The sequence below is a fragment of the Hemitrygon akajei genome, chromosome 11 (assembly GCF_048418815.1).
Source record: "Hemitrygon akajei chromosome 11, sHemAka1.3, whole genome shotgun sequence".
Lineage (NCBI taxonomy): Eukaryota > Metazoa > Chordata > Chondrichthyes > Myliobatiformes > Dasyatidae > Hemitrygon > Hemitrygon akajei.
Genome location: NC_133134.1, coordinates 127,905,777 through 127,922,292, shown reverse-complemented (window position 1 = coordinate 127,922,292; position 16,516 = coordinate 127,905,777). Strand labels below are relative to the sequence as shown.

The following is a 16,516-nucleotide window of genomic DNA, read 5'->3' as shown; positions in this document are numbered from 1 at the left end:
CCTACTTTCAAATCTCTTACTATCTTTTCTTTCAGTTAGTCCTAACAAAGGGTCTTGGCCCGAAACGTCAACAGTTCTTCTCCCTATAGATGCTGCCTGGCCTGCTGCGTTCCACCAGCATTTTGTGTGTGTTGCAGAAACTGAAAATCTAGTTACTAATATTCTTTAACTTGAGGAGCACATCATTTTTTTTTAAATGGAGGTGCTGCCTAACCTTCAATGAAAAAGAAAAGGAAGGCTTTGTCCTGGTAATGGTATTGATAGCACAAAAGTGAGCCAATTTCTGCTTGTAGCAAAATATGCCAGTCAGCAGTATTTTAGTCCTGGACTGCTCATTGCATTGGAAGACTAGCAAGTATTAAACAGACCTCTTGGCATCCTGTATCAAACTGACAATCACCTGATAGAAGTTGATTTTTGTATCAGTGTGTAGCCCTGCTAATAACTCAGAGCATAGGGCCCTGTGCTATGCAGCTTGCTCAGGATAAACCTCAGCATCTACTATTATTTATTTATTTACTGGGATACAACATGGAATCGGCCCTTCCAGACCTTCAAGCTGCGCTGCCCAGCAATCCCCTGATCACAGGGCAATTCGTAATGACCAATCAACCGACCAATTGCTTTGTCTTTGGACTGTGAGAGGAAACCGGAGCACCTGGAGGAAACCCACGCAGTCACAGGGAGAACATACAAACTCCTTAGCGGCAGCGCTGGGAATTGAACCCCGTTCGCTGGTACTGTAAAGCATTGTGCTAAGCACTACGCTGCAATGCCACTCTTCTGTCCAGAACTCCTTTGCAGAGAGTCCAAACTCAGGTTGGGAAACATGTCCACTGAACCATGTCCAACATACCAGACGCAACTTTAGTGGTCTCATTTATACACTTAGGAGAAAGTAAACAAATCTTCTTAACTAACTTTCTTTAAATGATTTTGGTTTTCAGAACGTGTTCAAGAGAACTCAAGTGAAAATTTAAGAGAAAGAATTTCAGGTGAAAATAAGGCTACTCGAGCTGTGAAGGCTGTCAGGGCTTCCTGTGCTGGGACAATACCTTTGCCGCACTATGCAATACCAAGTACACCAGGCTTCCAGTGGGAAAAATCCATGCACAAACTTGCCGTGTGAGAAGGGAAATGGAAAGTCTGCCCAGAATTTATACTATACAGCCATCATTTGGTGAGAAATTGAGTCTCATCTTAAAAGAATCTGTTTCACACCAGCTTGAAGCAGCAGAAATACTGAGATTATCAGTGCAAATTAATAAAAGCAGATTGTGCTCAGTCCTCTAACCCAAACTTACACCGCATTTCAGATTGGATTAGTTCCACTACATTGAGATTTCATGGCAGTGTTATGGCCTTCAGTCAGGGTTAGACACAGCAGCCATCTCAAGGGAAAAAAAGAGGTAATCTCTGAAGCCTGTCAGTGTTGTGCATCTTGCGGAGAGTTTGCTCACCTGTTCATGTATCTACCCTGCCAGTCTTTTCAACATTCTTCCATTACAGAAGTAAAAACTTACATTCAGTGTCATAAGAACTTGCAATAACTCAAAACTTAAATTTCTATGGTAATGATTTCAATAAAGTTATTAAAGCAACTGATTCATTGAAGCTATATCTTATGAAACTCTAACTAAAGATACACTGACCCAGTCCATACAATACTTCATTTACAAGCTTCAGCAATAATTCAAGTGTTTTCATCTGCCTCTCCTTCAGTTTGTAAAATCAAAATTAATTCTAATTCTCCAAGTTTTTGCTCTATGCCCAAGTTACAGAAATAAAGTCACTATGTATTTTATATAATTTTGAGGTAGGTGGAGAATGGAGATAAAAGTCCACAATTAATTAAAAATATTCCATTAAAGGGCTTTAAAACAATAAATCCCAAAGCTAAGTCCGGATTTAACAGACTTTTACTGAACTTCCTTGGATATGCAAATAGGAGATGCATCATAAATCTACAGGAGTCCTCCAAATGGTGGCTCAGTTACAAAGCCTATATAGCACTGCGGAAAGACATATGCTCACCCAGTACAAAAACCTTTGATTTTAAATCCTGTTCATTTATGTTAAATCCTACTGTTTTAGCAGCTGGCAACAGGATACAAGAAGCAGGAACTGGGCCCTAGAAGCTGACCTCTGGCTGTGAGCTTGCTGTAGATCTGGGAGTTCACTTCTTTGTCTCGCATGTAACATCGGATCTCCTCCACAGCCTCTCTGATGATTGTCACAGCCAAGACAAAACCCTGCAAACCAAATGTAAAAGGAAATTCTTTATTATTAATGCATATAACAATTTTATTACCACAATTTGCTGTCAGCAAAAGTAAAGCCCTAGTAATGATTAATTAAATTAAAATAAGGTTTAGTCTCAGGTAATTGATGCATATCAATCCAAGATAGTAAAATGCAAGGTCCAGCTGCCCTGTAACAGCAGGATAGGTCAAACAGCTGCATTTTGAAGTCATTATAATAGAGCAAACTGAACGGAATCTGTGCCCGACCAAATGAATGCAACTTTAAAGAACCATTTCATCATTCTAGCCTCCGTGGTTAAATTACTTTCAGCCTGATTAATGTATAGAGGGTTTTTAAAAAGTCAAATGCCTGAAACTGGATTGGATAACTCCTTTTTTTAAAAAATGCATCATAGCGCAGAAAATGTGATTTTGCACATTTTGAAGTATTTGTACCCTTTTACACTAAACTCCCGCCCATCAGAAAATATGACAGGCATTTTCCAATTATCTTAAAGCCAGATTCATTTCCCACATGTGATGACATGTGTACAGTATCCACTAATTACTTTAACAACAGTGGATCAAAAATTGGTATTTGAAAACAACATGGTTCAGCAAGAGGTACATCAAAAACAAAAACAGTGAGATCTGCCTAATTTGAAAGGGATATCACAAGGATGTGGATTTTATATTCAGTTACTCACATCCTACTTCCTCTGATATTTGATTAAGAAGTCTTCAACCCAAAGCACAATGTCTAACAACTGTCCACACTTATCCCTGGTCCACTAGAGCCCGGGTTTCCAACTCTCATTTCCTACTGCATTCTCTAACAGATTTGTTGTGATGTGCTTCTGTGAGACCTGCCAAGATAATGGGCGATTTGTTATACACATGATCTGATATAATCAAAGTATTTAATTCTACAGATGTTCTAACCGTATTCCTCAGTGGATGTCTGTATATATAAATGTGTACATAAGAAAATCTGTCAGTCTTAGGGAGAGATATAAACAGAAGCTAGGCTATAAACTTTGTACACTTCCCAAAGGTGATTTACTTAGTTGTTGCACATGAATTAATAGAACTCACTAGCCACAAAGTACAGTCATTAATCTAATTGTTCAGTTATGAAAATGAGGAAAACAAGACAGCATTTTCTTTGCACTGGAAGGCAAGTACTTGAAGCTCTAAGACTTCAAAGCAGTCAACTAAGCTTATGATCTATGAAAAAGGAGTGTTCCCCTCTCTCCTGTATGCTAAAACCTGGATAATTACAGTAGGTAGTTTGAAACACTAGTAATATTTCAACCAATTTCCACCACAAAATCCTCCAAATCCATTCATAACATTCCCCTCCTCTCCCAGCATCCCCAGCTACGAGCCTCGAAATATGGTTAACCCAGTTCAATGGGAGAGCCACAACAATTGCAACCCTGACACCACACTACCGCCAGCTATGTCATTGTAAGTGACTTCCAGGAAGGCAGAAGATTAGTTCAAGGATGTTCTCCAATCCACTTTTTAAAAATTCACTAGAAAATCATAGAGATCACAGGCCGAAGACTGCTGAAGACAGCGGGCAACCATCTGGGAAAGCAGTGAGAACTTAACGAGTCTCTTTGGGAACTTGCAGAGGCCAAGTGTGAACAGTAGAAGATGCACACACTCGGGCAATCAACCACACACCTGCCATACAGACTCCACCTCCGCTCCCTCATGGGACTCATTAGTCATCTCCAAACCCACAGTGGAAACAAGTATAATATGAAGGAATGAGTCTCTATTAAAAGGCATCCAACAAGTTTGCACATAAGCTTTACTTTATGTACGGCTGAATGGACCACAGTCTGTTCCCGGAATGAAGGCTTAAGATAATTCATTAGTAGAGCCAACCTATGTACAGACAGTTAAATGGGATAATCTAATCATCGTACAAGGCAATTCTTTCAAAACCTGATCCCATTTATAGCATCCTGACTGCTTCAAATGGCTTAAGTCAACCAAATACAAGTATCACAAAACTAAACCACTGCGTTATACTCCATTTAGTGCATCATAGAATTAGAAATCAAGCAAGTGTCAAGCACTTGTGAGATTTCACTGTTATTTTATAATACAGAGATATTAACTGACGTCTGGCCTGTAAACAGATTCTCAACTGTAGTATATACTGGCTTGCTTGCAATTTATTCTGGTATTATATTTTAAACAAATATTAAGAAACAAAGAATTTCAAAACTATGGATGACAGGAGAGTGCTGAACAAGAACATTACTCATTCAGCTAAATTAATAAGATTGGGCTGGCACGGTAGCAGTGGTTAGCATAACATGATTACAGCGCCAGGAACACAGGTCCAATTCCTGCCACTGCCTGTAAGGAGTCTGTATGATATCTCTGTGACTGAGCAGTTTCCTCTGGGTGCTCCGTTTTCCTCACATTCCAAAGACGAACGTGTCAGTGGGTTGATTGGTGTAATTGGGTTTGGTGCATGCTCATTAGGTCCGAAGGGATGACAATGCTGCCCCTATAAATAAATAACTAAATAAAGATTGGGTCCCTGATTGTTCTAATACAATTTGTAAGAAGTTACTTCTCCATAATGTTAATGGCAATTAACACAGCATCTCTGCAAACAAATCCACTCAAACCAGATTCCAGCTGCTCTGTTGAAAGTTCATCCTCACTTGATTAAAAATGTATACACAGTGACTTAGTTATCTCCAGTTCAAGTCTCAAAATAAAGCTAGATTTAACAGAAATGGGTGGAACGGAGCCATAACATTACACACAATTTGGTGTTTGAATTAAGAAATACATGTAAAGGTGCACATTAAATTTCTAATACCCAGTTCCAATTCACAAAAAGATCAGCTCATCTTAAAACCGGTCAACACGCGCAAATTGCTGGAGAAACTCGGCAGGCAAGGCAGCATCTATAGAAAAGAGACCTTTTTCCACAGATACTGCCAAGGTCCTCCGGCATTTTGTGCGTGTTGCTTGGATTTCCAGCATCTGTAGATTTTCTTGCTTGATCAGTGCTCCAATTTCACAAACGCTTTCAACCATCGTGAAGGCTGGTGACAAGGCAGCCGACCACAACTGGAGAGCGAGGGCACCCACACTGCTTATGGTTAGTCATAAACCCAAGAAAGTCAGCAAATGCTGGAAATCCAAAGCAATGCAAGCAAATTGCTGGAGGAACTCAACAGGTCAGGCAGCATCTATGGAAATGAATAACAGTAGACTTTTTGGGCCAAGACCCTTCTTCAGGTCTGAAAAGGAAAAGGGAAGATGCCAAAGTAAAAAGGGTTGGGGGGAGGGAGGAAAGAGGGAAAAAGGATAGCTAGAAGGTGATAAATGAAGCCAGGTAGATTATAAAGATAAAGGTTTGAAGAAATAATCTTACAGGAGAAGGGGTCAAACTCTAAGGTCTTAAGTGCCACCTTGATTTTACCTGGGCCTGATGGACTACATCCCAGAGTCCTGAGAGAGGTTGCTGAAGAGATACCAGATACATGGTTCATGATCTTTCAAGAATCACTTGATTCATTGGTCCTGGAGGACTGGAAGATTGCAAATGCCACTCCACTTTTTAAAAGGAAGGAAGGAAAGCAAAAGAAAGGAAATTATAGGCCAGTCAGCCAGTGGGTGAGAAAGTGGTGGAGTTTATTAGTAAGGAAAAGGTTTCGAGATACTTGGAAACCAATGATAAAAGTGATATCAAGACAAATTCTTGTTAATACTTCTTGTTAAAGTCAATGAGAAGTCAGCATGGTTTCTGTGAAGGGAAATCTTGCCTGACAAATCTGTTAGATTTCATTAAGAAAGTAACTGGTGGACAAAGAAGAGGCAGTGGATGTCATTAACTTGGATTTTCAGAGTTTGATGAGGTGACACAAGGCTGCTTAACAAGAAAAAAATCCTGTGGCATTATAGGAAATATACTGGCATAGATAGGGGAATGGCTGCCAGGCAGGAGGCAGCAAGTGGGAATAAAAAGGGCCTTTTCTGGTTGGCTGCCAGTGACTAGTCATGTTCCTCAGGGGTCAGTATTGGGACCGCTACTTTTCACATTGTTTGACACTGATTTAGACAATGGAATTGATGGCTTTGTGGCAAAGTTAGTGGATGATACTAAGACAGGTGGAGGGGTAGGCAGTGCTGAGGAAGCAATGCAATTGCAGCAGGACTCAAATTGGAAGGATGGGCAAAAGAAGTGGCAGATGGAATATAGTGTTGGGCAATGTATGATAACATATTTTGGTAAAAAGAACAGTATGCGACTATTATCTAAATGGGGCAAAAGTTCAAACACCAGAGGTGCAGGGTGGCTTAGGAGTCCTCATGCAAGGCTCCCAGAAGGTTAATTTACTGGTTGAGACTGTGGTAAAGAAGGCAAATGCATTTATTTCAAGGAAATAGAATATAAAAGCAAGCAGATAATTCTAAGCATTTATAGGACACTGGTCAAGCCGCACTTGGTGTATTGTCAACTGTTTTGGGCCCCATATCTCAGAAAGGATGTGTTGTCATTGAAGAGAGTCACGAGGAGCTTCACGAGGACAATTTCAGGAATGAATGGGTTAAATACAGGAGGAGTGTTTGACAGCTTTGGAACTGTACTCACTGGAATTCAGAAGAACGTGGAGGCGTCTCATTGAACCCTACTGAATGTTAAAAGGACTAGTTAGGGTGGATGTGGAAAGGATATTTCCTATGGTGGGGGTGTCCAGAACTAGAGGGCACAGCCTCAAAATTGACAGCATGATCCTTTAGAACAGGGGTAAGGAGAATCATTTTTTTTCAGCCAGAGAGGAGTCAATCTGTGGAATACTCTGCCACAAACCATGGTGGAGGCCAGGTCCATGCGTATATTAAAAGCTGAAGTTGATCGTTTCCTGATTGGTCAGGGCATCAAAGGATATGGTGAGAAGGCAAGTGTATGGGGTTGAGTGGGATCCTGGATCAGCCGTGATGGAATGGTGGAGCAGACTCAATTGCCTGAATGGACTAATTCTACTCCTATGTCTTATAGTCTTGTGGTCTAAGAGAGTGGACCATAGGAGAAAGGGAAGGAGGGGACCCAGGGGAGGTGATGGACAGGTGAAAAGAGGCAAGAGGCCAAAGTGGAGAATAGAAGGGGGGAGGGGGGAGGAAAAACATTTTTTTGTTACTGGAAGGAGAAATCAATACTCATGCCATCAAGTTGAAGTCTACCCAAATGGAAAATAAGGTGTTGCTCCTCCACCCTGAGGGTGGCCTCATCTTGGACACGAGAAGGTCGTGGACCAAGATGTCAGAATGGGAATAGGAATTGGGTATCAGTAGCATTCACATCGACAGTGATGAAACGCTTTCAGAGGTTGGTCATGACTAAACTGAACTCCTGCCTCAGCAAGGACCTGGACTCACTGCAATTTGCCTATCGCCACAATAGGTCAATGGCACGCACAATCTCAATGGCTCTCCACCCGGCTTTAGACCACCTAGACGACACAAACACCTACGTCAGGATGCTGTTCATCAACTATAGCTCAGCATTTAATACCATCAGTCCCACAATCCTGATTGAGAGGTTACAGAGCCTGGGCCTCTGTACCTCCCCTCTGCAATTGGATCCCCGACTTCCTAACCGGAAGACCAGGATCTGTGCGTTTTGGTGATAACATATCCTCCTCGCTGACGATCAACACTGACACACCTCAGGTGTGTGCTTGGCCCGTTGCTCTATTCTTTATATACACATGGCTGTGTAGCTAGGCATAGTTTAAATACCATCTACAAATTTGCTGACAACACCGCCATTGTTGGTAGAATCTCAGGTGGTGATGACAGGGCATACAGGAGTGAGATATGCCGACTAGTGGAATGGTGTCACAGTAACAGTCTGGCACTCAATGTCAGTAGGACGAAAGAGCTGATTGTGGACTTCAAGAGGGGCAAGACAAAGGAACACATACCAATCCTCATAGAGGGATCAGAAGTGGAGAGAGTGAGCAGCTTCAAGTTCCTGGGTGTCAAGATCTCTGAGGATCTAACCTAGTCCCAACATATCGATGTAGTTATAAAGAAGGCAAGAGAGCGGCTATACTTTATTAGGAACTTGAAGAGATTTGGCATGTCAACAAATATACTCAAAAACTTCTACAGTTGTACCATGAAGAGCATTCTGACAGGCTGCATCACTGTCTGGTATGGAGGGGCTACTGCACAGGACCGAAAGAAGCTGCAGCAGTTTGTAAATCTAGTCAGCTCCATCTTGGGTACTAGCCTACAAAGTACCCAGGACATCTTCAGGGAGCAGTGTCTCAGAAAGGTAGCGTCCATTATTAAGGACCTCCAGCACCCAGGGCATGCCCTTTTCTCACTGTTACCATCAGGTAGGAGGTATAGAAACCTGAAGGCACACACTCAGGAATTCAGGAACAGCAGCTTCCCCTCTGCCAACCAATTCCTAAATGGACATTGAACCCTTGGACACTACCTCACTTTTTTTTTTTAAATGTACATCATTTCTGTTTTTGCACATTTTTAAAATCTATTCAAAAACCTGTAATTGATTTACCTATTATTTTTTTCTCTTCTATCTTATGTATTGCATTGAACTGCTGCTGCTGAGTTAACAAATTTCTCATCACATACCAGTGATAATAAACCTGATTCTGATTCTGAATTAAAATGTTTGGCCAACATAAAGTTCCACTTTTGGTGGATGGAGCAGAGGTGCTTGACAAAGCTGTCCCCCAATTTACGATGAGTCTCAGTAAAGTAGAGGAGGGTTCACTAGGGGGCACTTGGCACAATAGATGACTCCAACAAATTCACTGGTTAATTGCTGTCTTCACTGCAGCCCTATCTGGGGCTTTGAACAGGAGTAGTGTATGGGTAGTTGTAGCACTTGGACTGTTTGAAGGGACAATACAAGCAGGTAAATTAGTGGGGAGGAACAAGACAATCGTGGAGAGAGCAAACCCTATTGAGGGGGGGTGGAGGTGAAGGTAAAGATATGGTGGTAGCATCTCTTTGGAGATGGTGGAAGTTGTGGGGGATGACGTGTTGGATGCAGAGGCTCATGGGGTAAGTAGGCAAGGAAGATCGGGTGAGTGCTTAAGGTCAGTGATGAGTTGGGAGAGCAGCGGCCTGAACCAACCTATATAACTATGAGAAGGGAAAGGAGGTCCTGGGCACACAAGGCCCAAGAGTACCTTTGTGTTCTAATTTCAAAGTCATTTCTCACCAACATCACCGAGATCTTTACCTACAGCTCTTCAGCCTGCTGATTATTTCTTCCAGCCACAATAGAAACAGATGCCATAAGTCATGGGATTTATGGAACTGCCTTGTAAAAATCACACACCCAACTTCTGCATTTCACATGAAGCTCCCACCTGCCTGTCCACCTATCCAAACCATGATTGTTGAAATGGTGTTACATACAAACGCAATTCCTTGTCCATAAACCCACCCTTGTAATAAACCCACAGATTCAGAATATTCTTCTTCCCTGTACCAGATTTCTGAACGATGCACAAACACTACCTCATTCCTCCATTATTTGCAATATTTGTTCATTTCATATAGTAATTTTACATCATTGCACTAAACAACACATTTCATGTTTATACAAGACATCAATAATAAACCCGATTGATTAGCTGCCTCTTTTCCCACTTTTGAAGTATTGCCACTGTTGTATTTCATTTGAGGCCTCCTGAAACTATGGAAGATGAATACAATTCTTTTTTCTACCAAAATAACAGCTCTTTGACCTTTGGATTTTAAAATGAAGCGAACAAGCAGAGGACTTACCAATGGAGCCCAGTAGGTGTACAGGGCACCAAGTCGCAGATCTGGTACAAACTGGGAACATGCCAATAGGAGGAAGTACAGATTGAAGAAATACTTAAACTGATTAAATAATACCTAAAACAAAGAGGAAACAGTCCATAAGTTCTGTTAAAGAATCAAACAGGAATGAAAATCAGCCCATTTGAAAACATAGGACTTTTAGGAAACTGAATTTAAGGAGCAGATACAGTTAATTCGTGCAATTCCCCATTGTACCAGACTCTTATAAAATAGAGCTTTCTATAGTACAGTTTGCCTTACTGCAAGCTCTGAACTTGATTGAGCTGTAACTGAAATAAAGTGATAAAGTTAGTCCTTTGGACACAAAACTTAAAACTGGATATAAACTATATTTGAAATCATGTCGATTTTCAGAGACGAAAATATTCCAGTTTCTACCTAAACTGAAATGTACCATCTTTCAGGCAACACACACAAAATGCTGGAGGAACCCAGCAGGCCAGGCAGCATCCATGGAAAAAAAAAACAAGTCGATGTTTTGGGCCAAGACCCTTCAGCAGACATCTCTGTCCGAAACATCAACTGTGCTTTTTTCCATGGGTGCTCCCTGGCCTGCTGAGTTCTTCTAGCATTTTGTGTGTGATACTTGGATTTCCAGAGTCTGCAGACTTCCTCTTATATGAACTTACATTGAACTGGAAAAATAGGCATTGTAATAGAACATATGCAAATTAGTTTCTTATGTAAATTAAGTATTTTGTAGTTCCAGTCTTTTGAAATGTTTTTCCTTGTGACTTTGTATCTTTACTAATTTTGCTATGGAGTTTCCTTGAAGGACTGCAAACAGACACAAAGAGTGAACATAAGCCATGATGATTAATTCATTTTCAGAGCATGGTCCATTTTGTTCGCCATGGGAGTCTCCCACAGAGGCTTTTTAAAAAAATGATAGAATGTGAGAATTTGATTTATGCTTGATATAGCTTTTGCTTATAATTCCCCGTTTTATTTTTAAACACTAATTTGAAACAAACTGAGCTGGTAAAATGATCACAAATTAACAGATGCTTTCAGGTACAATGAAGCATGGTAGCTTGGGAACGTTCCCCTAAACAAGAAAGACTTACTATTCGCTGCAGAGATCAAGAACTGGTCATTTGCACAGCAGTAGTTTATTTAAAATTAGCTTGTACTTGTATGCAGTGTGTGCATAAAATAAAAATCAATTTATAATGCTCTAATAGTTATTTTGAAAAATTGTAAGTAAATGATTTTGGGAGGCACATTTGTTGCCTTACAGATGCAGGTACCCAGGTTTGATCCCAACCTCCAATGCTATCTGTAACAACATCCCAAAGATGAGCTGCTTAGTTAATTGACCGCTGCAAATTGCCTGCAGCATGCAGGAGAATCTGGAGAGGATTGATGTGAACATGGGAAGAGTAAAATAAAAATGGGATTAGTGCAAAAGGGTATTTGATAGTCAGCACAGTCTCAGTGGGCTAAATGGTTTGTTGCTGTGCTCTATGACCACATGTGTTCAATTCACATGGTTTAACTTTGTTTCTTTGTACCTTTATTCTTCACCTCCCTTGTATGCTTTGTTATTAGAGAAAAGTTCTATAGGAATTAGTAACATTGAAGTATCTAGGATACTGTTACTCCGCAGGCCAGGCAGCATCTATAGGGAGAAGCACTGTCGACATTTTGGGCCGAGACCCTTCATCAGGACTAACCGAAAGGAAAGATAGTAAGAGATTTGAAAGTAGTGGGGGGAGGGGGAAATGCAAAATGATAGAAGACTGGAGGGGGTGGGATGAAGCTAAGAGCTGGAAAGGTGATTGGCGAAAGTGATACAGAGCTGGAGAAGGGAAAGGATCATGGGACGGGAGGCCTCAGGAGAAAGAAAGGGGGGGGGGGGAGCACCAGAGGGAGATGGAGAACAGGCAAACAACTGAGTATGTCAGGGATGGGGTAAGAAGGGGAGGAGGGGCATTAACGGAAGTTAGAGAAGTCAATGTTCATGCCATCAGGTTGGAGGCTACCCAGCCGGTACACAAGGTGTTGTTCCTCCAACCTGAGTTTGGATTCATTTTGACAATAGAGGAGGCCATGGATAGACATATCAGAATGGGAATGGGACGTGGAATTAAAATGTGTGGCCACTGGGAGATCCCGCTTTTTCTGGCGGACCAAGCGTAGGTGTTCAGCGAAACGGTCTCCCAGTCTGCGTCGGGTCTCACCAATATATAAAAGGCCACACCGGGAGCACCGGATGCAGTATACCACACCAGCCGACTCACAGGTGAAGTGTCGCCTCACCTAGATGGACTGTCTGGGGCCCTGAATGGTGGTGAGGGAGGAAGTGTAAGGGCAGGTGTAGCACTTGTTCAGTTTACAAGGATAAGTGCCAGGAGGGAGATCAGTGGGAAGGGATGGGGGGGGGACGAGCTCCCTACGCAACTCCCTTGTCCATTTATCCCCCCCATCCCTTCCCACTGATCTCCCTCCTGGCACTTATCCTTGTAAACTGAACAAGTGCTACACCTGCCCTTACACTTCCTCCCTCACTACCATTCAGGGCCCCAGACAGTCCTTCCAGGTGAGGCGACACTTCACCTGTGAGTCGGCTGGTGTGGTATACTGCGTCCGGTGCTCCCGGTGTGGCCTTTTATATATTGGTGAGACCCAACGCAGACTGGGAGACCGTTTCGTGGAACACCTACGCTCGGTCCGCCAGAAAAAGCGGGATCTCCCAGTGGCCACACATTTTAATTCCACGTCCCATTCCCATTCTGATATGTCTATCCATGGGCTCCTCTATTGTCAAAATGAATCAAACTCAGGTTGGAGGAACAACACCTTGTATACAGACTGGGTGGCCTCCAACCTGATGGCATGAACATTGACTTCTCTAACTTCCATTAATGCCCCTCCTCCCCTTCTTACCCCATCCCTGACATATTCAGTTGTTTGCCTGTTCTCCATCTCCCTCTGGTGCTCCCCCCCCCCCCTTTCTTTCTCCCGAGGCCTCCCGTCCCATGATCCTTTCCCTTCTCCAGCTCTGTATCACTTTCGCCAATCACTTTTCCAGCTCTTAGCTTCATCCCACCCCCTCCGGTCTTCTCCTATCATTTTGCATTTCCCCCTCCCCCCACTACTTTCAAATCTCTTACTATCTTTCCTTTTGGTTAGTCCTGACGAAGGGTCTCGGCCCGAAACGTTGACAGCGCTTCTCCCTATAGTTGCTGCCTGGCCTGCTGTGTTCCACCAGCATTTTGTGTGTTGTTGTTTGAATTTCCAGCATCTGCAGATTTCCTCGTGTTTACTGTTACTCCATTCATTTCCTTAACAATTTACTCCTGAAACAGTGCACACAAACTGCAAACATCACAGTATCCCATTAAGTCCTCAACAGTATCTCCCATATCTTCAAACTGTGAGACTTAAAGATTAACAGACAAATAAGATTACCATTATCTTCAAGTTCCCCTCCATGTCCTACACCACCCTGAGTTATAGATATGAAACTCCCACTTTTCCAGGTGCAAGGATAGATTCCATCTGTAAAATTAGTTGTAGCAGCATACATAATGTCAATGCTCAGGATTATATTGGAGATGTAATTGCAGGAAAAGAAGTGAAAAGGAAATGGGATGCTAAGTAGATCTACGGCACCTTGTTTGCACAAAACACGCACACTGACCAAGATAAGTTGCTTCATATGCCCGGTTTCTAATTTTCAAATTCCCAAAGAACCATTCTAAGACAATCATCTAAATAATTATTATACAGTTAAAATCTACACATTTCCTCAGCAGGTAAAGGAATTGAAGGAAGCAAAGAAGGTTTCTTAAAGTTCTTTCAACCACCTATTAATGAATAACCCAAGGTGACATTCGGAACAAAGTCAGGAATGGGGTTGTACAAGGTGTTGTTGTTGGAAATGCAAAAATGTGTTATCTTAACACCAGATTAGAAAAAGAACAGTGCTTCCTTCTTGATGCAAACTGAAACTATTTAGGAAGATACATCTTTGAAAGAATTTAATTGTCTGCTGCATAAAAAAGTAACTAATACAAATTTTCACATACATGCTTAAAATAGTTTCACTAGGTAGTTCTTTGAATGTTCTTTCAGAACTTATTTCATTACATACCCCTGGAAGAAAGGTAACGATGTTGTATTTCTGATTATTGATAATATTTTTTGGATATTTCTGTTCTCTTTTCTCTGGATGTCCAAGCCACACTGTGCGAGGTTTGAAATCTCTTCCTCTACAGCACCAACCACAACATCTTTAGGAAAGAAATATACATTTAGAACATGCATTCATTAAAACAAATGAAGTAACAAGGTATATACAAATGAAACTGTTGCTTCATTTTAAATGACAGAAATTATATTTTTATTCACACTCCAGTCAGAGTTTAAGGAAATTAGTGCAAATGAATTATAAATTAAATTGTTGCACTCAATTAAAATCAGCATTATTTGTAGCATTTCTACTAAATTGAATAAGGTCTCAGGGATGACTTTGGGTATATTTATTAGACATGAGGCGCAAAGCAAATTGTTTTGCATTTCTTATTCATTTTCTCAAGCAAGACGGACAGTTCCAAGCTAAAACTTTACATTCAAGTGCATTATATAGACAATTGCTGCTTTCTGAATCATTCACATATGCACTAATTATAAAATACATGTTACTTATGTATCATATGCTAAAAGTAAATGTGTTCCAAATGACAGCTTATCTGATAAGAACCCTTACATCAATTCTGAAAATTTTTAAAAAATCATAATGGTGCCTCTATAGTGAGCGCAACAATCTGCATCAACTGAAGGAGCAACGGGGAATCTTGTGTACTGTCTATCGTTCATCCCCCAAACTACCTCAAAATTAATTTATAAGCCAAGTCATTTTATTGCTGCTTTTGGGACACTCTTGGCTTGTCCTACAGCCTACAGTTCAATGTGATTAGCTAGAAATAAATTTATATTAAGAGATACCTTGGTAAAACTGTCAGAGAAAGTCCTAAGTTTCTATCAGGATGCAGCAGCAATTAACCTTTGTGTGTTGAGAGGGATCCAAGGGAACAGTGTAGAGCTGTAGGTAATTCACCTCATAGATTTTGCATAGACACATGATAGGCAGATGAACTTTACCTGCAAACAAGTCGTTGCCTTAGGTAGGATATAGGCTTTGTTAACATAATACAAACTTCTTGTTACTCAAGTTTGCTTGGTTGAACTCTGTTGAGACAGCCAATTACAGTCATGTATTCACATAGATGAGGCCTATCTCCCCAAGTGAATGGCATTTGTACTTGTTAAACAAACAGTTTAATATTAAACTGCAGAACAATTTAGTTTACTTCACACTCAAGAAGTATGCTGAGTATTCCAGTCTCAATAAAAAGATAGTGTTCTGGCAAAATTTTAAATAAATGTTCTCATTGACAAACTTCTGAGTAATTTATGACTGACAAAACTCCACCCTTTGAAATTCTCAGATGCATTAATACTGAGTGCGGGAAAAAAACGTGTTTCTTTGTTGCACACCTGGAGTCAGATCACCCTCATTGTGGCCTACTGCCAGCACTCATCCCTGTTTCTCATGTACCTGCACTCACTTTTTGTATTTCAGTGTGTTTGACTGAGCTGCAGACAGCCCATGACTTTGGTGATAGGTCCTAGGTGGCAGATCCTGAGATCTCATCCCCAAATTGCCCTGGTGAACTTTTATCATGGCCCTTTGAATATTTTATTTCACTATCTCTGATTATCAGATTTAAATAATTCAGTAAACTATTCTAAGAGCTGGAAATTAATTAAGTCATTATGATTCAACAAAAAGGTAAAGACAAATCACTTATTTCTACTTAGCTTTTCAGTCAACACCGATTACTCCATTCAACGGCTCCACTATACAGTCATCATGACATACAACTGAGTGGCCAGATGCCATGAGCATCAAGCCTCTCAGCTCAATGCTTCACCCATGAGCTTAGTGTCTAGTCCAGTTCCATAAAGAAAGTCAAATGAGCTGCCATCTGACGTTCAGTCCATTTCTGAATTTTGTGTCACACTGTCAGGAATGAACTGGTGCACGCCCTGCTGTCACTTGAGAATTCTCAGCAGTTCCACCCAGTGAAGACCAATATGATGAGGCCCATAATGCTGCTACGTATCCTAGCAGTAGGAAGTATTATTTGCTTTAATTCAGCTTCTGAGTGTAATGTGGATAAGGGTTTGAGTACATGTAAAGAAAAATGTTTAATATTCAAGACTTGTGCCTGTGTATTCAGAAGTCATATTGGTCTCCCACACACAAAATGCTGGAGGAACTCAGTGGGCCAGGCAGCATCTAGGAAAAGAGTACAGTTGTTTTGATTTGAAACTCTTTGGCAGGCCTGGAGAAAAAGCTGAGGAGTAGATTTAAAAGGTGATGG

The 16,516-nt window shown here is 41.2% G+C and overlaps 1 protein-coding gene across 1 annotated transcript in view; it reads right to left on the bottom strand.

The window, feature by feature from the left end:
* atp9a (ATPase phospholipid transporting 9A) overlaps positions 1 to 16,516 on the bottom strand; it is a 182,950-nt gene that overhangs the window by 158,982 nt on the left and 7,452 nt on the right. The window contains exons 2-4 of the mRNA XM_073061648.1: positions 14,221 to 14,359; positions 10,062 to 10,175; positions 2,144 to 2,252 (exon numbers count right to left, since the gene is read on the bottom strand). Coding sequence (XP_072917749.1) covers positions 2,144 to 2,252; positions 10,062 to 10,175; positions 14,221 to 14,359 — 362 coding nt within the window. The remainder of the gene's footprint in view (positions 1 to 2,143; positions 2,253 to 10,061; positions 10,176 to 14,220; positions 14,360 to 16,516) is intronic.